The sequence below is a fragment of the Enoplosus armatus genome, chromosome 16 (genome assembly GCF_043641665.1).
Source record: "Enoplosus armatus isolate fEnoArm2 chromosome 16, fEnoArm2.hap1, whole genome shotgun sequence".
In the NCBI taxonomy this organism is placed as follows: Eukaryota; Metazoa; Chordata; class Actinopteri; order Centrarchiformes; family Enoplosidae; genus Enoplosus; species Enoplosus armatus.
In genome coordinates this window covers 16,265,523-16,287,896 of record NC_092195.1, presented here as the reverse complement: position 1 = coordinate 16,287,896, position 22,374 = coordinate 16,265,523, and the positions used below count along the sequence as shown (strand labels likewise).

General features: G+C 40.8%; 1 protein-coding gene across 1 annotated transcript; it reads left to right on the top strand.

The window, feature by feature from the left end:
* Positions 1-555: 555 nt before the first annotated feature.
* crybg2 (crystallin beta-gamma domain containing 2) lies at positions 556-20,589 on the top strand. Its single transcript, XM_070922172.1, has 20 exons — positions 556-1,368; positions 2,317-3,087; positions 8,013-8,060; positions 9,932-10,050; positions 12,128-12,341; positions 13,413-13,552; positions 13,691-13,817; positions 13,927-13,962; positions 14,094-14,233; positions 14,446-14,572; positions 15,575-15,729; positions 15,818-15,944; positions 16,046-16,078; positions 16,839-16,951; positions 17,108-17,237; positions 17,316-17,455; positions 17,717-17,840; positions 18,634-18,792; positions 18,871-19,030; positions 19,435-20,589. The coding sequence occupies exons 1-20, from the start codon at positions 556-558 to the stop codon at positions 19,521-19,523; spliced, it is 3,765 nt and encodes a 1,254-aa protein (XP_070778273.1). The 3' UTR covers positions 19,524-20,589.
* Positions 20,590-22,374: the final 1,785 nt, after the last annotated feature.

The window sequence follows — 22,374 nt, the reverse complement described above, 5'->3', positions numbered from 1 at the left end:
ACTCAAAGTGGTTTTGTATCATTTGCATTGTTGGCATTACATGACCACAGCACCCTGGAGGCACGGCAGCACTTGATACACTGCAGACCAGTTACCATTATTAAATCAGACTCTCGTTCTTTCTTCTCTGTTTTTGTCATCTTTGGCTGTTTTTCTTTTTGTCTGTATTTATCCAGGTCCGTGACGCCTCCAAGGACGCCCACAGCAGTCTTTGCTTCAGAAAATCAGCTGACTAAAGCTGACGAGGAATTGGTTGACAGAATGAATTCAGGCTACAGCAGCCTGAGCACCAAACTGTCCTTAAAGAATTCATCTCCCCCGAAAGAGGATGAATCCAAATATCGCTTCCATAGAGTATCTCTGATCAAAGAGACTGATACCGCTGGGGTTGGACAGGATACAGTGGACTGTAGCAGAGCAAGCACCGCTGAGACTGAATCCAATGGAACAGATCTCAGCTCAGACTTCAAATGGAGAAATAGATTTGAGGGTGTTACTCAGTATACACCGTATGCAACAGAGGATTCCTCTTTTTCTGATTCTCTGAGTTACAGAATGTCTGACACCTACTCAAGCACCTCCTCCTCCTACGCTCTCCCCGAGGCTACAGCATACAAACAACACCTCGGCAACGCCTTTTCCTCCTCCTCCTTCTCCTCCTCCCCCTCTCCAGAGGAAGACATTACCTCTGGCAACAGGCCAAATGACAGGACCGGAGTTTATCTGAGCCGTGAGAGCGAGCCAGCGGGAGAGCAGAAAGATGAGTGGAGGAGAAGCTTAGTGGAGCAGGAGGAGCCTGCTGCACCTGCAGGTGAAAGAGAGGGAGTGGCAGAGTCAGAGAAGATAAAGTCACGCTGGGACTCAGAACAGCTCCCTGTGTCCGGCTTCTCCTCGCCACAACAAACCAGCTACAACTACATCAACAGTTTCAAAGAAGAGGACGACGACTCATCCCGCTTTACTGGAGTGTTCCAGGCCACACTCGTGGAGCTGGTCTCCGACCCCGCAGCTCCCCCCTCCACTCCTCCGGCCTCCCCTGACGTGGACTCCCCCAACCAGTTTGAAATGGATAGCCTAGTGGATACCCTGAAGAACATGGGACCTTCCATGAGGCCGAGAACCATGGGCCTACGTGGGCCTCCTCCGGTCCTGGTCTCCTCCCTGCCACCAATTGTCGAGGATGCTCCCAGCCCTGTCATCGCTGACCTCCCTCCCTCCCTCACCAGTCCCATAAAAAATATGGAGGCAATGGGCAAGCCTGCCGAGTCCTCTAACGGGCTTTACACTCTGCCTGCTGAACTGGGACTGAAGAGGAACTCCCCAAGAGACACTCGTTCACCACTGGAGCTGATGAAGCAGAGCCAGCAGGTAAAGTTCATTCAGACTCAAATTCAGTAAAATGTCTTAGTGAAAACCTTCATATCTCCAAAAATGTAAAGGGTTGGGGTTACATCATTACAACAACAGTGAAATGTTATTTATATTCTTATTGCACGGAGCAAGAAAATGTACATGTAGGCTCAAGACATAAGTATATTATTTGTATTATTATTATTATTTGTATTATTATTATTGTTTATTTATTGATTTTTTTCTGGTTGTGTAAGTTTGTTTGCTCTTAAAAGGTTCACTTAAATGACCAAAAACATATATTTTTACTTATCCCTCTGTGGTTTAAGTAAAGTGCGTTTCCATACATCTGTTTCATTTGAAATATCACAAAAAAGTTTTAACGCTTGGCTGAAGTGGAAAGGTTGATGAATTGATAAAAAGAAAATGCCACATGATGAAGCATGTGACTTAAACGTCCACATAAATGCTATATTTCCGTTATGTTTTCAGCATGACTTTTCATCGTTTGAGGTTTGACTGGAGCTCTTTTGAATACGTTGCCCCCTCTTCTTCTACAGTGGTGTAATAGAACCAGACTGGAAGATTAGCGCCACCAACTGTTTATCTTGATGTGCCCGTACTCATATTATTAGCATAACAGCAGTGGATGGAAACATGCTTTAATTTGCATTTTCTTTCGCAGATTTTCTGGAGATTCAGTTGAAATTTCTCCTACACCAAACTAAATGAGAAAATGAGATAAAACTACTCAATCTAAAAAGAGATGTTTTCCATAGCTGTCCCAAAATATATCACTGCCGTTGTAACCTAGACAAATAAAACCAAAACAATCTGACATGACTAAATGACTGTTCTAGGAACAGGAGAACATGTGAGGATTTTTTTTGTTTGTTTTGTTTTGTGTGACTTGGTCGAACCAAAACCTATTTTGCTTACTTACTGCATCTGCTCAATCACCTGCAGGACCAGCAGCAGCCTGGAACAAGAGGCCTGAGCCTGTCCCTGAGAGCATCTGCTGCTGGCAGTATGGTAATGAGAAAATCCTCTGACTCTTCTCCTGAGGACTTACTATCCCCAGTGCCTAATGGAAACGGAGGACTTCCGTCTTCCACCTCTGGCTCCCGCCTAGACAACAGCGTCATCTTCGGGAGCTACAGATCAACATCCATAGACCAGACGTTGGAAAACAGAAACACACATCGCACACTCTTCCGCACCGGCTCGCTACCTGAAATAGGGCCTTTAAGCGATCGCATGAGTGTAGGACAGAAGGAGCATAGTGAACTGGCCACTGGAACAGATCTAGTGGGGTCCCGCTTTGATCGCTTCTCCTTCCTTTTGAACTCATCCTCCTCGTCAGGCTCCTTGACCGGGGCTGAAGACCCTAATGCTCGAATGAGTCGGCCTCCACCGCTGAGCATCAGCTCGCCACCTTCCAGCAACAGTCCCACCCGCCTCCTTAGCCCCACCGCCTCCATAGACCTCCACAGGTCTTTAACCACCACAGACTCCCCCCTATCTATGTTTGGCCAGTCACAGGGGATGGGGAAGAGTGTAGGTACTGGGGCACTGAGCACTCCCATCCTGCAGAGGAGCTTCAGTAGTGACGCCACTATGGGGGTCCAGCAGACTTCACTGTTCAACAGTGCACATGGGGGGTCTCAGTTCCAGAGCCATGAACTTGAGCCTGAGAGGAGTTTAGCATCAAAATACAGAGCCTTCCCTGATGCTTATGTGAGTATTACTTGTATTGTGTATTTAGTTTTTATTAAGTATTATTATTGTTGCTTCAGTGACATTTACATATGTAACAACTCAGGTGAGGAATGACTGATTTTCAGATTTATAAGGAATCTTGCGTTCTGGTGAATAGCTTGTAGAACTAATTTATGTAGGAGGCAGCCTCAGTTCAGGGGAGAGATGTGCACATAGTTTATGAATAATGCATTTTTCTGCAAGGCAAGTGGAAGAATGCAGTAGAAGAAGCAGTTTTCTTTTTATTTCACACATTGTTAAACAAAATATAAGCCCAGTGTGCACAGTAGGGACACATTTGTAGTCATCAGAAGGTTGTGTAAGGCCTGAAATGGTAGCTAGGTCTCTTGTAACAACATAAGAAAGAAAATCCTCGACATGTATTTCTGCCTTTGTATGTATATCTGTGTTTACTCATTATGTGTGCAGCTCTTAGCCTCACTCTCAGATCTATTCTCCTCGCTGTTGTAAAAAAGACAAACAACAGGTCAGCTTACAATGGGTGAGAGAGATGATTCTAGATGTGTTTTTTTTGTGCACACAGGAAATGTCCCTCTTTGTGTGGCTTTTGTTTGTGTCCATATACCTTCACATAACATAAGATCATCACCATTTATAGAGCTTCTTAATGCAAATATTTGTAGATCCCCAGCCGTTATTATAGATATAAAAGTGGAAGTGGCTTCGGGATCCAAACCCTTAGCCCCCGCCTGTCAGGTACATGCTATTCCCTCTGAGCATCACAAAATCTCACTCAAAAGGGTGTGTATCCAGCCTAGTGTTCACACATGTATGCACTTGTTCTTACTTGCAAGCATTCATGTGGGCATGTGAAGGGCTTAACTGATTAGGACATGTCTTAAAATGATTTTAATTGGAGAGAAAGGGAACATCTACTCACACATGCGCTGCACACATGGTGGCACACACACACACACACACACACACACACACACACACACACACACCCACCCTCCTTCTCACTTTTCCGTCTCGTTTTGTCAACACACGCAAAAGGAATTCGTGTTCCTCCTGTTTCACACAAAACCACAAAACGTTGATTTCACACCACTTCATATTGTGAGTGCAGGTATCCCAACAGTTAGGGAGCACGGCAAACACAGGACTGACCCGAGGGAATGCTGGGATATTATGATAAGCAGTAAAACCAGAATCCTTGCATTCTGCTACTTAATGACGCTGTCCTCTGCATTATATCTTTTGTTGATCATTTTTTCCCCCATGCATAACACATGATAGTGGTGTTATTTCTGTCCTTGCAAATACAAAAGGAGTGTCAGCTGCATTCTAGAGGTGTAACTGCTCATTAGTCTCCAGCTGTCTTGTGTGGTTTTATTTCAAATGTTTGCACAGGATGTTTGCTCATGTTCAAAGCAGCCTCTGCGACGTTCAGTAGTATGGCTCCAGTGGCTCCTTTTTCCAGGCCAAAGCACACAGCATGACCACAGCTCATGTTACTGACTGAGACTGATGCCTCTGGGCCTCTAAAGATCCATGGGGAGAAATACTACTGCTAGTAGCAGCAGTTTCAAACTGTCCTCTCTGTCAAGAAGACAGGATGGGAAGAATTCAGAGAAGTAATCTCATCATACTTGTGTCGCAAATGCATGAAGTTGCATTCCTGCCTATGGTACTTTTACAGAGGCAGCTGATGACAGGTAGCCACCTCGGCACCTTGTTTGTTCTGGATGTCACTTGGAGTAAAACTAAAAAGGCTCATTAATGTTTTACTAGTGATTGTAATGCTAATGTTGTACTATAATGTAGATGTGTAGAAACTTGCTAGATGTCTGATCTAAACACATATCTGTATATAATAACATGCCACAGAGTAAACATACATACATACATACACCATGCAATCCATATATTTGTGTTACAGAATTATACGATATTACATATGTATCTATATAAACTACAGTCTTGTGCAAAGGGACCCAGACAATGAACTGGCTTTTATCAGTAAAAGTAGTGTGTTAGTGTCCTATTATGACATGGGTGTGAACAGGGGTGTATTTTACAGCTTTATCCTGTTTTGCTCCTGTCAACTGAAAGAAAGTAGGAAAAGAATGGATTACAGTAGGTATTGTTTGTAGAAAATGAACTGCTCCGGGGAATGAAGGAATTTGGAACCCAAATGCACGACTTAAAGGGAATTTTGAACACGCTGCAGGACTGATGCATATCTCTGTTTGTCAAAGTGTCTATTAATGCTTTGACAAACAGAGATATGCACCAATCCTGCTGTAAACTCCTTCATGCATTTAAACCATCAGTGACACTTTCTCAGCCAGTGGGTGTGAGACATCTCAGAAATGTAATCCTGGCAGAACACTTTCTGCTTCTCTCTGTTTTTTTCTGTTTCTGCCTCCACTGGGCTCCCCACCCTTTTCAGCTATCTGTCTGTTCCTGCAGAGACACGGCCACACCTCGCCTTTTGTATATATCCTCACATTTCTCCCCTTGTTTGCTTGATATTTGATGAAGTGGAGTTGACAGGGAGAATTTGATGGTGGAAGGGTGAGAGAAGATGACAGTGATTATCTGTTCCCTTCTGTGACTTTTTTTTCATTTGCTTTGTTCGTCAGCTAGATGCAGCTCGTGCTCATCCATTCTTTTTTCGATTATGTGATTTGCTGAAATTGCACATTCCACCTGTGGCAACTAATTTTATGGGAGAGCAGATCTTGGGAAGGGAAGGGAAAGTGTCTGTTGGAGTTTACTTTCTAATTGGGCATCAAGGCAGCTGTAAACACATCACTATGTATGATGCAGATGTTTGACCTCTTTTTGAGCTATAAAGTGAAGGCAAGGAGTGAAGTTAAGAAGGAAGTATATATATGCAGACTTATACTTTCAGCCGGTAAAACTTTGACAATACTGTATAGGGAGTATGCTGGGCCTGAACAAACGCTTTTTTTTTTTTAAATATCAAAATTGAGATTTGAAAGAGTCCATTTTCAAATCGCAAGAGCAGCAAGTGAAGGATTAAGCCGTTCACTAGCTAGCGCTGTCCAAGTATGCAGCTGTTATCAATACATGTAACGACATGTTTGAATGTCATGACTAAATTTGATTTGATGATGTCAAAGATTCTACTTCTTCTGTTATTAATAGCGTTCTTTCATGATGAGGCACAAGATTAATTTGTGATGTTTGGTACAAAACATATTTTATAGACAACCAACTCAGGCCTGGAGTTTCATTCATAGATAATCATCATACAATTTAAATTGTAATCACAATATTGGTCAGCAAAATCCCAATGTTTTCCTCAAATCTATCAGCTCTATCTTAATCTCAGTTCTTATTACACCGTAATGGTACAAGGACGTATACAGCTTGTGAAACGAAAGTGGATGTTGTTTACATTTTCTTTATGTGACTGAAAATATGATTTCAATGTATTACAGTCTTATTCTTTGTACACCTTCTAAGAACCAGTACTGTAAATTACCTTTAAAGAAAACCCGTGAGACCAACTCTTGTGTTGCAATCGGACAGGTTATGATACCTCGTCAACATCCCTCCATTGTCTCCGCATTTGTCTCGCAGGGGTTAGGATCAGGGTTTTCAGCCCAAAAGCATCAACATGCAGTACACCATACATGTTGCTGTAACGTGCTAGAGGAATGTAAATGTTGACTTTAAGTCTTTGTTGATTATGCAATGCGAAAGCATGTCCCATGACAACATTGTTTAGTAAAAACAGTTCCACAGTTTACAGGCATTAGGCATGCTGTGTGGATGTGCAGTAGCATGCTGCAGGTGAAAGCTGGATACAAAATAAACTTTAGTATAAAATAAAATACAATACTTTATTGTTCATTAAAACATATGCACACAACACCAACACTTCACAGTCTGAACACTCCAATTACAAAAATACAATACATACAAAAAAATAAATAAATGACTTCATATATGTGTTCGTTGTTGACAAAGGCATCTTGTAGCGCTGCCTTTAATATTCAGGGCATTGCTCACATAAATTAGAAGTTTGGCCAGTGGGACAAATAAAAACCATTATTGTATTCCTTTAAGGTTAGTTAGATTTGGCTGAGATTGGTTGTTGTAATGTATCTACTTAAACACTTTTCCTAATTTGAATTAGGACAGGGACGGACACTACTGAAGACTGTCGAAATAAAAGCCTCTGTAGTAGGCCTCTTTGGTGGGTACAAGGCCCTCTTTGGTTGGTAACATGATCCAGATGACAACCTGTTTCCTACAGAGCTTCCAGAGAGTAGAGGCCAAGTGATACATGAGCCCCCCCCCCCTCATGTGTATGGTGTGCATGGAGGAAATGCACACCATACACACACACACACACACACACACACACACACACACACAGGTGAAACAGTCAGGTAATTCATCACTTGCTGGATGCTCTGTACAGTTTTTCAGTGCAATTTCCGGTGAGGTCATACTGTGGTCGGGGTAGTGCTAGAAAGCATCAGGTTAAACAGGTACAGGGGAGGAATGTATTCCCACCTGTCAACGAGGTGCTTGTTCTGTCATGAAAGATGTCCTCATACCCCAACACCCCCAGAGCCTGTTGAACAGGGTCACATAAACATACACAATGTTTGGATTGTCTGGCATGTGCAAATTGAAGAGGTAGAAACTGGTTTTAGTCTAAAGGATTGCTGAGGTTGTCGCTCTGTTGTCTGCACTTCTTCGGTAGAACCTTAAAATTGTTAATGGTGATCAAGTGGTGCAGAAGTACATTCTGTATTTTCATCATTTCATTATCATATCAATGAATCGCTTCAGAATGTCAGAAAAAAAGAAAATTGGCTTCTAGATACTATATATATATATATATATATATATACTAGAAAGTTTGCTAAAATATGAATTCTTTTCTTTGTCCATAGCTCACTAAAGAGAAAGAACATGGGAAGCTCAATCCTCGTCCTGGAAAGGTGAGTCTCTACACAAAATACACTCTTGAGTACACTTCAACCTGAGTGAGCAGCTGAGTGACATGTTCAAGTTCACATTCAAAGGTGAAAGCTGCTTTCACTGATTAACTTCAACCAGCGACCAGGAAGTAATATCGTGACAGTGAAGGCTGTCTTTCAGTGGAATTTGCTGTGACACTGGCTAAATAAGCAATCACTTCTTCCTCTCGTGCTGACAAATGGCACAGACAGAACACATTCATTTAAGGGTTGGGAGAATAGAAAGGAGACAATAGACAATATGAAGTGTCTATGCTTTTACCCAGGTTCGTCAGCCGCACGTCTGTTGCTGTTGTTGTTGTTGGCATTTCTCTAAAGGTGGCAATGTTGGTTGGTCAGTCGCTCAGTCGGTCCACCACTTTGGGCCAGATTGCCTTCAAATTTGGTACAGATGTCCATGATCTTCAGAGGCTGAATCCTAATGACTTTAATGATCCTCTGACTTTTCATCTAATGCCATTATCAGGTCAAAATTTTAATGTGGACTAAATACTAGTAAGACACCATTCCCGACAGCCTGAGCTGTAATTTGTGCTTAATGGCAAATGCTAGAATGCTAACATGCTAAACTAAAATGGTGGATATGGTACATTATACCTGCTAAACATCAGCATGATAGCATTGTCATTGTGAGCAGGTAGCATTGTAGCATTTAGCTCAATTATAAGCAATGTTATAAGCAAACATTCAATTCTAAGAGAGGATGTTTTTCTTTCGGTTAACGCGTGTCGTCCCTTAACTGCTCTTTCACAACCTTTATTCAGTAGTTAGCAGACCATCTGGTTAAACCCTTTGTTCTTCATCTTGTAACGAAAATCTTCTGTGGAATTTCAGGCTGTGATTGATGACATTAAACTGCATACCTGCTACTTTTGCCTATCCCTAGCCATGTGCGTAACCTGAAATGTCAGGCCTGCCCCTGCATGCAGTGGAAGACTGTAAATGTTCTCTCTGAGATTGTCCAGGATGGATCCTGAAAGCTAGAGGTGGAGCTGACATTTAGGTTCAGCTCCCGGGTACTCTTCCATGCTGCAGGGGCTGAGACCTGAATGGACAAAACATGTCAGTGCTGAAGACGTGAACAGGTTTTTTAAGAAGCTTCTATACTCAAATTCAGCCTTAAGAAACAAAGGACTTCCTAGAGGAGGATAACTTATCTTTTCCTATGTAGAATGAATTTAGTATTAATCCATTTTTAAATATATTCCTTTTTTCTTTTTTTTTTGAGTGTCACTCTGATTTTTCACATTGCAAATGCTAATCATAAATATTCAGGACTAATTTAGGGCTGCTGTTCAACTCTACTACCCTGGACTGTTTCTTGTACAAGTCTTGTATCAGATGTCTTAAGGAGATTAGCATGAAATTCAAGATTCATGCTTGGATATGAAACTGGAGATAATGCCATTGGCTCCATTCTTTAATTTCCTATAACCACATAAAGGATTCGTCAGCAGCACAAGTTGAGCTCTTGCCTGCAGTAAATCTTTGTCATTACTGTCGTTTTATCCGGTCTACCATTGCATCACTCTCCCTGCCCAAGTTAAATGGCTTCTAATATTAAAAATGACTTTCTAATCACCGTATTTTATTTGGATAAATATCTCCATTTGCAAAGGTTTAGATCTGATTATCTTAGATTATCTTTCTGCTTAAAGAACTTTAAAAAATGTCTTACTGAGGCTGCAGAGCTGCATAGTGAGCAGGGAAACGCCCTGCAGCCACACAGCCCGATTTCACACCTGTGCTGGCAAACATCTGCCCTGCTGAAATGAGCTACATAGTGACAGCTCATTATTATCTGTTCTGTATCTGTCCACGTTTGTCTCTAGATGTATATCTTTGACCAGCCAGGGATGTGCGGCCAGAGGATCGAGGTACGCAGTGATGTCACAGATGCCACGCCCTGGGAGCTGCAGGAGACCATCTCCATCAGGGTCGTCAGAGGAGGGTGAGCGGTTGAACTGCTGCACACACATTCGCTAACCGCTGCAGGCACAGCCAAGTGACAATTAAGCTGGAGCTGTTTCACCACCACAGTTTTAACTTTTTCCAGCTGTCAGCTGCTCTTCCAGTTGCTTTGAGCATTGCATTGTGGGAGAATTGTGTACAATAACAGCACACTCAAAAGTAATTTTTATTTAATATGCATATTGACTGTTTAGAGTATACTTTATTTTGTCACTTTTCTAGTGTGAGCACACTACATTCTTAAAGCCTGCTTAGAATTAGTATGTAGAATGGGATACTCAGCTATTGTCCAGAATTAATTAAAGCAGGAGATCTAAAGAAAAAGTCCAAAATTACCACTGATGTGAAGGTCAAACATGAATTACTCACAAATCTCAGTGTCTTGAAGGAACAGCAATCCAATATATGCAGCCAAGATCAAACTTAAAAATGTTTTCCTTGTTTGTCACTTTCAGCAGATTGCTTTGCCTATCCGGTCTTGCTAGATTATAACTAATTACAGCTGTAAACAAACTCGATAAATATGTCTTTTCCTCGTGCTGCCACCACCACATATTTGGCACTCCCTTAAACCTGAGGCTTCCTGAGATCTTCAGTTCAAATACAGGTACAATCATATGAGACATATGAAATGGGACACCCTGATACTGTAAGCTATCTGAAGCTTGAGAATAGGGGCCCAGACATCTTGTTTCTCTTGAAATGTGAGGTGTGTAATTAAACACTGTTTTTTCTAAATAAACCCCAATTTCTGGATGCAGTCGTGTAGCGTCAAAACAAAACAGGTATTGATGCACTGCGGACATGCACATGCCTTCAATAGTTATCACACCCACACACAAGCTTAAACGCACACTTGCCTCAGATGTGGAATGTTAAATCAAACACAGCCAACAGTGTGAACCTGCAGTAACACTGATGGTACCGCTCTGACCTGTACTACTAACACCAGGCTAAGGCTCGCTTGGCGTCCTGCAAAGAGATAATTACACCGTCAACTCGTACATCACACGCTGCGTCACTCCCCAAACCACAGCTAATTCTGTAATTAAATTGTTTTAAGTGAGTGGAGTTTGTATCCAATTAACCCCAGGCTTAAACTGAGATGTAGTTTCTTTTATTGAGAGATTTAACTTGCTCAAGCAGCACTTTGCTTCAGGGCCATTTACAGGTGCTTGTATTTCACTTGAGTGTTTCTACTTTCTACTTGTACTCCATTACATTTCAGAGTGGAATATTATACTTTTTTGTCCACTACATTTATTTGAGAGCTACTTTTCAGATTACCATTTTATATGCAAACCATTGGATACACTTAAATATATAAATAAAGTCCTTTCGTCAGGTGACCTCTTACAAAAAACAGAGGTGTCTAGTTGGGGCCCCTGGTCATGTTTCAGGTGCCTGTGAGTTGTTAGCAGTTACACCAAAGAGTGATTTCCCCATTTCAGTGTCAATGATGGGTTGATGCGAAATGCTAAAACCTATTTTAAGAGTAGCACAAGTGCAGAGTCACAAAGTCTGTGAACTGACTTAGTGCTGTCAGTTACACAGACTATCTATCTAAAGTTGGCTAATATTAGCTAACATTAGCCACAGTGAGCTACTGGTCATACCAGAACCAGTGAGGCTGTAGCAGCAAAACCCCTGAGTGTATTGAATTGATCAATAGTGCGTTTTATTGCATATCAATTCAACTTTTCGTTTGTAAGAGGGAAAAAGGGTCCAAACGTTACATGGTCTCACTCGAAATAATTATATACGTATATAGTGTATAATGTAATCCTTCCCTCTCTTCTCAAAGCCTTGATAAAGTAGCACAGCAGCAACTGTGTGAAATGAGAAGTCAAACCGCAGCTTCAGTGGAATAATGAGATACTTTGTTCCCCACGTGTGAAACTCTGGTTTGATAGATTTCAGAATAATGATGCAGCAATGTGATGCCGAGCAAAATATTTACAATACATCAACAGGGTCTATGAATTTTATACAAACACATGCCAACATGGATCGTACATCAGAGGCTGTAACCCCCGTGTCCCTTTCCCCCCCCCTAGATGGGTGCTGTATGAGAAACCTAACTTCAAAGGGGAGAAGATCGCTCTAGACGAGGGAGACATAGAGCTCACCTACCCCTTCAACCCTCCCGAGGAGCAGCTGCAGAACGGACAGAAGGAGGGTGAAAAGCAGAACGGAGAAACAAGCGATGTGCAGATAGAGACCAAGCCAGCCAGGAAGTTCATCATCGGCTCTATTCGGAGAGCTGTCAGGGTAAGACAGGTTTTTGGTTGTTGCCAGAAATAAATGACACACACCCTCCATTCAATTCTGATATGATCAGTTGTGATAAAGTACAGTGGGAATCCATTTGAAGTATTATCTCCTTAACATTGTTATCTGATGCTAAAAGGCTGAATAGTTCTCTCACATGTTTTGTATTGTAGCTCTTCAGTGATTATGTGTTCTGTAACTCAGCAGCACCATCTACTGTCAAAAGTAGGAGCGAGCACCTGTTGCTCTGGCTCTTACAGAAGTGTATGAAATGACAAATTACTTTAAGGAGTGATCTATTGAATAAACTTAAAATGTAAAAGTAAATTTTCCTTTTTTTTCTGAAATAGTTTACACCTTTCCAACTGTATTTTTCCAAATTTTTATAGTCCCACAACTTTTCAATGCTGCAGCAACGAAGCTTTTTACAGAATTTTTGTATTTATTCGACGCAGTATGAATGCATCATGCAATTGTGTTTAGATCTGTAATTCAGTGATTCATTAATTGTGATTCAGAGCTCGAATAATGAGGTTTTTGAGCAAATACAGTTCAGGTACACTCACATAATTGACGCGTTTGAGTGAGACTGAGGTGAAAATAAGCCCAGTTGTATCGTAATTGAATATATACACTTGTTTTACTTTTGTGGTTCACTACTGATGTAAACAAACTAACTATATATTGTTCATTTCATCATCATATTTTGTCAATATCGGTATCAGCCTAAAAATCCAGTCTTGGTTGGGCTATAACACAAACTTTAAACAGCATCAGAAAGCATGAAGGGATTCATGGATTTAGTTGGTGTTAAATATTATTCAGCGTATTAAAAGGTCTGTCAGTCAGTATGGCGTTTAGTAGCAGGCTCCGATCATGTTTTGGTGGTGAGACGATCCTTTTGTTCACATTTGGATGATTTATGTCTTTAACTCACGATAGTTCCCACTGAGGCAACAGCTGCATATGTTTTCCCAGCCCCCTCAGGACTGTAGCATTGCAACCTGTTATTTTCTCCATTACATGACATTAATGGATGTTTCTCTGCCCCCCCCCCCCCCCCCCCCTCAGGACTACAGCGTCCCAGAAATCAGTCTTTTCCCAGAAGAGAACGCAGAGGGGAAGAAGGTCATCTTCAGAGATACATCTGATGATGCCAGGATTTTTGGCTTCCCCATCAAGGCTAACTCCATCATCATTAATGCTGGGCTGTGAGTTAGGAACTAATTATGAACTTTCTAATTCGTCATTGGTGTTTTATTTCATGTGATTTGAAGAACAGATTGTTTAGTGTATCAGATTTATGTTGCTTTCATTGTTTTCACTCATTGATCTGTTCTACTGCCCAGATGGCTTGTGTACGCACAGCCCTTCTTCCAGGGTGTACCACGTGTCCTGGAGGTGGGGGGGTATTCCAACCCTGCAGCCTGGGGAGTGGAACAGCCCTACGTGGCATCACTACATCCACTCAAAGTAGTAAGTGGCACTGTTAGAAGTATATACAAGCTCTGTTCCTTATGAATTCTGTGTAAACGTATAACTCCTGATTGTTTGCAGTAAGTGAATTTATTTCTTTTTATCATAGGGTGAACCAAGAGTGGAGAAAATGAATGACCCAAAGGTGAGAAAGGGCTAATAAATTGTTGCTAAATTATATTGAGACTGTGGAACTGCTTATCCGACACCTATGATGACTGACACTGAAAAAGCTACCAGTATGCCCTGGTTGTAAATGACACTCTTTGTCTCCAGATGGTGATCTATGAAAAGCCGTACTTCACTGGGAAATCGAGGACCATAACCTGCAACATGAGAGACTTCATGACCAGAGTAAACAGGCAGCAGACGGTCTTTATGTACAATGTCGGCTCCCTTAAAGTACTGGGAGGAATGTGAGTGCTGCTTTGCAGTGTTTATATTCATTCACCTTGACAAGATCTTCGTGATTAGTGAGTTTGGTTAAGGAGTACTGCTGCACAATTAAGGTTGGGGCAAAACATGTGGCAGAAAGTCAATATCAAACAGCTCCCAGGCCAAAATAAATAGGGGTATGATAAAAATTTGAGTGCTTTTTAACCCTATGCCTCTCTCTTTGTTGCTGCAGCTGGGTGGGCTACGAGAAAGAGGGCTTCCGAGGCCACCAGTACCTGCTGGAGGAGGGAGACTTCCATGACTGGAGGGTGTGGGGAGGCTGTGATTCTGAGCTACGCTCTGTTAAGCTGATACGAGCAGTAAGTTGCAAGGGATATATTTCCCTGCAGTTAATATTTGTTTATAAGTCATAATTCAAATGTTTCTAAGTCCTCTATCTAAGCAAAAGGGGGAGGGTGCAGCTCCGGTTGTGAGAAAACTGCAGATGAAATGAAGAGATTGTTTTTGTTATGCTTGGAGGCTGAATTAGAAACAGTGCAACCTTGACTAAACCAACAATGACATTACCGTTGTAAGGAGCCAGACCTCCAGTTAATGAAACAATCTGTTGACTCTTAGAATCCATGGACATGTAGGCCATATAACATCACCCACTCCTCTCCACATTGTTGCAGTAACTGCATCCGTTTTGCCTTCATGCTTTGGTACCAAACTGTGCTTAATCTCTCTGTTCTTACTAATAGTTTGTTTTCTTTCTGTGTTTATGTACTGTACTGTATGAATCCTTTCACTTTTGTTGTTGTAATGACCTAATTTTATCTCCTACGTCATTAACGTCTTATCTAATCAAAAAAGTGACTTTGCACTCTGATAAATGGCCTTTGTAATCCCGATACTGAGTGCCACAAGTTGGATTACATGAAACAGCAACTCAGGACATCAGAGTTTAACTTAGATTCAGATTTATTAACCGAAGACCATGTTAACATGGTATGGTTTACAAGCAACAGGAATGACTTAAATTATTTAAACAAAGTTAAATCATTCTTCAAAAAAGGCACCTGATTTATGATTTATGCAGTATGCAATAACAAAATTATCTTTAGTTTAGATTGGAAAGTACCTTAAACTAGTTTTCAATATTCTTGCATTCTAACATTTAAACATGCTTCTCGTGACGTTATCTGAAACACAATCTTATTCCAGCCAGTTTTAAAACTTTAACTAGAGAAAATCACAGATTTGTTTCCCCTTCTAGTTGTCTGATATAAAAATTTGAAGTCCCCAAACTGCCCGTTGTTTTGTTGAGGGGGCTTTAGTATAATTGAGGTAAGTTAACCCATTTTCTTGCTCTTCTGCAGGACCTGACAGACCCCTTGATGGTGATGTTTGAACAGCCCGAGGAAGACGAGGATGGCATGCAGGAGAACACCTTTGAGGTGACGGAGGCCATTCCAGACGTTGAACTGTTTGAGTACAAAACCTCCACGCGCTCCATCCATGTACTCAGTGGGGCGTAAGTTGACGAATGCTTACCACTGTTGTGACATCATTAATTTAAGTGGTACTGTAATACATTAATCATTTAACTGTTTTCCCTCCAGATGGGTAGCCTACTCCCATGTAGACTTCTCTGGGAACCAGTACATCTTAGAGAAAGGTTTCTACAATAACTGTGCTGACTGGGGTTCTCAGGACACTCGCATCTGCTCAGTGCAGCCCATCCTACTGGTGAGGACCACTGTGAGGAGCAGGACACAAACCCATCAGCAAGATTTGAGTGTATTGATGTTGTAATGATACTCACATTTTTGTGATTTTGTGATTTTTAGGCTCCAAGTGAAAGCTCAAGGATCAGGACTGAGGTGACTATATTGTCTTGGCATTCTCAGTTTTATGTTGTTTAATGCACCTCAGTCAAGTCATCAGTCTATGACACTAACAAACAGTGTGTGTTATCTGCAGTTTTACCTCACCTAGATAGGATATTTGGTTTGCTGGGCTTGCTACTTAGCTCAGAGAGAGCCTGACTTGACCTTTGGAGAGTTTTCAGATTAGAGAGAAGAATATAAACAGGTGCACGCACATCTCTAATGCCTAAGGCACTGCAGATGGAGTTTTGTAACTTATAAACTGTGACACAACCGCAATCATTTTCCCTGAATTTTCCTTTTCTGTTTTTTTCTGCCCGGTGGTCACAGCACACAGTGTAAAAGTTTAACTAAAATTTTCTGGCACAGGCTGTGCACTTTGCTCCATGCAGGGAAAACCCCGTTTTTTTAATGCACGCAACAATCCAGGAAACTGATTTGCCTTTTCCATCTGACATTTGCTCTCCACTTGAACTTCTTCTATTTGCATCTTAAGTTAAATATTAAATAGTAAGTGCAATATACTGCATTGCAAAAGGAACTTGAAATAATCAAAAGACTAGATGCTAAAACTTGACCTACGACAGCTGAAAATAAGATAAATCATTCCTTCATAGAGAGCAACATTACAGTAGTAGCACTTTTGCATTCAGTGCTTAAGATAATTAAAAGAATAAAAGGCTTCAGGCTATAAATGTGTTAATTTAATATCTCACTTTCCCCTTCTTTACCTCTACTTATCTATGTCCGTCAGGTGATACTGTACTCTGAGCCAGACTTCCAGGGTGAGTGTCACATCTTCGACCTCAACCAGGAAGCGGTGACAGAAAAATTACTGACCAAGTCCTGCCGAGTGTCAGGGGGAAGGTGAGTGATTAAGCGTTACAATTATCCTAGAAGAAAAGGAAACAAGGGGTGGAAAAGTCTGTGAAATAAAAAGACAATAAAGCATAATGTGTGAAAAGGCTACTAATGCAAGGGTGAACAAGGAAAAAAACATACTAATTCATTTCTTTGTTTCAGCTGGGTGCTCTACGAGAATAAACAGTATTCTGGGAACATGTATGTCTTATCTGAAGGAGAATACCCCAATTTAACCAGCATGGGATGTCCGCCCGGCTGCACCATCCGCTCTGTCAAGGTCGTGCCAACGGTGAGAAAGCCCTCCTATAAAAAAGGCTCTGTATTCTTTCCTGTGTCTTGCTCTGAACCTCCATCTCTCCCTGTCTAGACATTCTCAGTTCCCTCCATCTCACTGTTTGGCCTCGAGTGTCTGGAGGGCAAAGAGATCACCACGGACATGGAGATCCTCAGCATGGTTGAAGAGGGCTTCAACAACCACATTCTCTCTGTCAGAGTCAACAGCGGCTGGTAAGTGTTTGCCTCTCTGTGTCTGCGTCTGACTTGGGGAGACTGTTTGGCCATGTACAGTTTGTGCGTTTGCACAAGTTGATTTGCATTGACGTCATAAAGTAGCCTCTGGTTTTCTTTATGAGCGATGTTTGTTGATAGTGAATTAGTCAGCTGATACAATGGAATACCAAATTAAACATTACTTAAATGCTTGTTGTGGGTCCGTGTGTGATATTGAGCAAAATGTTCTTCTCTAATTTTGTCTTTCTTTCTTTGCAGTTGGGTGATATGTGAACACAGCAACTACAGGGGGCGCCAATTCCTACTGGAACCAATTGAAATCACCAACTGGCCGAAGTTTAGCTCACTACAGACTATTGGCTCAATGTTCCCAGTCAGACAGGTTTGTCAACAAGTCATGTTTACAACCTCTTTTTAAGTCATAAATTACACATTTAGAAATGCAAACCATGCATCCTACCTTCACGAGTTACATGTTATTACTTGACACGATGTGAAACGCAGTGTGTTGTGCATTAGTTGAATCTGAAGAGTCACTTTGGACTGGAATTAAGTTTTAAGAAAAAGTTGTAGATCATTTATTTAAATGGTAGTATTTTCCCTACTTTTTAAAGAATAAATAAAATAAATGAAAGGCATAAGCCTAAACTATTATGATTGTCTGGCTGCACTGGTCCCTAACCATTGGTGACTGGTTAACCTCAAAGGCCATATCTACCAGTAGGAAAACTCTAATTTAGACTATGAATAAGAAGAATTGGATATTAAATGTCATGACTGGCTCAAAGTGTGACATTTAAACAAGTGCCAGCTTTGGATGGCTTGTAGGCAGCGGCAAAGAGTGTTATTTCACCAATTAAAAGTGTTGCTGAAACAGTGAAGGAGTATCAGTTTCATGCTTTTTTAGAGCATTTACTTAACATCTCTAACAACAAAATTGAAATGACTAGACAAAACTTGTTTTCCATAATACCCCCTCCTTAAACAGTGGAAATGATGTAAAACTGATGTAAAAAGTGAAAAGCCAAACTTAAACCAATCTTATGTGATATTCCTTTGATATTTAAAAGCATGATTGAGCTGTGTAGGGTCTTCTTAAAACTTTGATTTACAATAGAAAAACAGCCATGGATTCACTGTAACCACAATCCTTCTTTGTATTTGGCCTCCTGCAGAAGCGCCGCTTTTTCCGCATCAAGAACAAAGAGAGAGGTCACTTCATGTCTATCCAGGGCGGCGTGGAGGAGATGAAATCAGGGCGAGTGGTGGTGACACCAGAGGTGGAGCCCATGAGTGACCTCTGGTTCTATCAGGATGGCTTCATCAAGAGCAAGGTAATGCGTGATTTCTGTTTCATCTGACCGTGTTAACATTGAGCTGGTCTGATCATGCACTGTATGTGTGTGCTGTAGTTGTCCCAAACCATGAGCCTTCAGGTGATGGGCAATATAGAGCCTGCAGCCAAAGCGGTTTTGTGGACAGAGACCCGGCAGCCGATCCAGACCTGGACAGCCCAGATGAGAGGCCTCATTACCAGCCGAACTTTCCCTGGCATGGTCCTGGATGTCAAAGGTATGAGAAGAAAACATGAGCATTGGCTGATTGCATCTAAACATTTATTAGATTAGCTTCAGTGAGTAAGAGTAATTTAAGTCTCTTGATGAACGTAAACTGGTTTAGCTCAAATTTGAGAATCTCTTACGCAGATTTTCCTAAAATAAATGCTATTGCCTGCTAGTCCCTCTACTCTAATAAACAAATATGTCAGCAGTGGTGGAAGAAGTATTCAGAGTCTTATCTTAAGTAAAAACAACAGTACCACAATGCAAAAATACTGCAAAGTAAGTAGTAACTATTACCTTAGTTACATTCCAAAACTGTGTGCCACTAAAATGTCATTTTTGCTTTTTCTAGATGATCATTACAGCATTACCAGGACGACTTCTTGTTAATGTGATTATTTTCCTTTTCTTCAGGTGGCAAAACTTACGACAAGGACCACGTGGTGATCATGCTGGAGAACGAGGAGAGGCCAAGCCAACAGTGGGCGATAGAGCTGCTGTAACCTGCTGTAAAAAGCTCCATGTTTCCTCTTCGCTAGGCTTTCCTCAGCATAAACAGTGCTTATCTTTACACCTCCAGAATATTCCCTCAGTATACTGGGAAGCAATACTGCTACTACATTATGATGTCATTTATTTCAGTGCCTCCAACTTCACGAACCATGTAACTAGGATGAACATTGCAACAGTAAGAAAGCAATTAAGCAATACAAGCCCTGGAAAAGCTGCAAAAGACAGTTCAGTGCTTTGGAAGGTTTTGTGTTTTAGTTTGTACTTATGTCATACAAATGAATCCATTTTCTCCAAGTCAGATAACGATTTCCTGTGTGCAAGGACTACAAAAAAGAAAACTAAGTACCTCGACCTGCTGCAGCGACTGGGGTCATCACATGAGTTGGAATGTGCTGAACTACTGTATACAAACGCAGCGTGGACAGAGCCATTCATTTGTATCCGATGATTGAGAGTATGCTTCGACCTGTTCCATGTCTTTTGACTTTGACCTTCATCCGATGTTGTCATTTGTCAACAATTTGAGTATTCAAACTAGAATCTCCTTGTGTGTATGATTTCCGGCTCATGCAAAAGTCCTGACTGTAGAGGCATCTGTAGTTGATGCTTTCCTAACTTTGTTTGCGTTGGAGCAAACCGAGTTTTGATTTGCTTCTGGACATTGTTTTCTTGGAGCGAACAGCAAGCGGCTACCAACGCTTGATATACAGATAGTGGACGAATGAAGCCCAGCGAATGTGTGGTGCGCAAGAAATGTATGCTCTGCTTTTTTAAAGGTATTTTTGTATGTACTGTATGTGTTGACGCTTGTTTTGTGGGAAATGTTGCAGTTATGTACGCAGTATATCGCATTGCATTGTGCAATGAAATGGGTTGTGTGTGTCCAGTTACTCTATTTCTTGTTGTATTTTTGTTATAAGTCAAATTGTTATATGAAAATCTACGTTACCTGCATCAGCTGTATGTTAATATTTGATACTAAAGATATGATGTCAGACATTATGTAAGAGGGAATGGTTTTAAAATATTGAATTAAAAAATGTTAAATGAAACAAAGCTGACTTTTTTATTTTTATTTCAAACAAATCATAAATACATCCTGTTTTCACTGATTAAAACAGTATGTGTACCCACTAAAAACCCACTTTACACTTTACATTCATCCTGATTTCTTTCTATTTTAACTAAAAATGTAAAATGATGTGGAGCACAACAAACAACATCTTCGGTTAATACCATCATGAGGCAAAATAACTTGCTGCAGATCAGCTTTGTTTGTAATAACTACACAGGTCTCATATTTCCTTGTACGCTGCAGGTTTAAACACAGTCACGTCGATGTTCAGCTCTTTTCACTCTCTCTTGTTTACACAGCACTGATCAGCCCTGATCACATATTTCCTCTCAATACCGAAAACAATTAGATGTACATTTGTCTGAGCATCAGTAAACTACTACTACTACAGTGTTGATGGACTATTTTGTTCTTTAATCTATTTTCTTTATTTCATTCATATGTCCCGTCCTTGCATTCATCCATTCATGCTTTCATCTATTCAGTTTTACTGCCTGTTAAACTCAGGGTGAACAAACAACCAGTACTGGTGCACTAGTGGTGCAGTATTCAACCATTAATGGATGAATTACTAAAAGAGGAGAAATACTAATAACTGAATAACTAACAAAAAACTAATGCTGATAATTATTCTAATAATAATAATCCTAGTTTTTGTTGTATTTTTAATCACTGCACTTGCCTTCAGCAATGCACACTAACATTTACATTATTTATAGTTTTTATTCAATCGCAGGTTTAGTTTTCAACACTTTCTCTGACATGTCAACTGCTTTCACCTCTGACACTAACTGATTTTTATTCTTGTGAAATTGAATTTTTACCACTAACACGTCAACTGACATGTCCACTGCTTTCATCTTTTACTCTTCAAATGACAGTTCAACTGCTTTAAGTGGTTGCATGTAAACTGATATTTGTCATTTGTATTTTGAGTGCAATTTCAACTTATTCAGTATTTCATCTCAGCAGCGAGCGAGAAGAACGTTTTGCCTTTTCTAGTTAAAATCGTTTTTCTGTCTTTTGAAACGGATGTTGAGTAAAGCAAATCTTAATAATATCATGATAATGAATAATATTACAAAAAGGCAAAAGAGCTTACTGTAGATCAGCTTTGTTTGTAATAACAACACAGGTCTCATATGTCTTTGTGCTCTGCAGGTGAACAGCTGGCAGAAGTTGATTGGACAGATTACAGCTAAGAGAAACACATTAGTTCATCATGCTCAGGTTTACTGTTAGAAATTATTTTATGAACAAATTCCACCCACTGGATTTTTCTGTGAGATACAGTCATTTATATGACATGTTATTTGTGCCTTCTGAGTTTGAAAGTGGATGTGACTGAGTGTCTCTCTTGACTGAGTGAAAAGGGCGGATAAGAGTTTTGAAGTATCAGATTGCTGTCACTGGCAGCCACAAATGCAGGGGCTGAGAGGGCCTTTTGTTAGCTCTCGTGACACAATTTAGTTTTCAGGTTTAGGAGCTAAAGGACCATCAGGTTATACATGAGCACACCAGAGATCTGTTTTACACTGAAACCATAGTTACCCCCTAACTACTACTTACAGAGATGAATGGCATGTTGCCTGGTGGGTTTGTTTATCTGCTCCATCTTGGTGAAAAGCTGAAAATTGGCACAGCTGTAACTTGAAAACCTCAATACCACACATTCTTCAATGAAGGGGATAAATTATGTAGCCTGGCACAACAACAAGTCCTCATTGATGATTCATTTTTGGCCAAATAGGCCACACAATCTACAG

Coding starts and splice junctions, on each gene's coding strand:
- crybg2 (XM_070922172.1), top strand. CDS start 556: ATGTCTGACACCTACTCAAGCACCTCCTCCTCCTACGCTCTCCCCGAG. Junction 8,061..9,931: donor TCAATCCTCGTCCTGGAAAG/GTGAGTCTCTAC, acceptor GTTTGTCTCTAG/ATGTATATCTTTGACCAGCC. Junction 14,573..15,574: donor CTGTTAAGCTGATACGAGCA/GTAAGTTGCAAG, acceptor GCTCTTCTGCAG/GACCTGACAGACCCCTTGAT.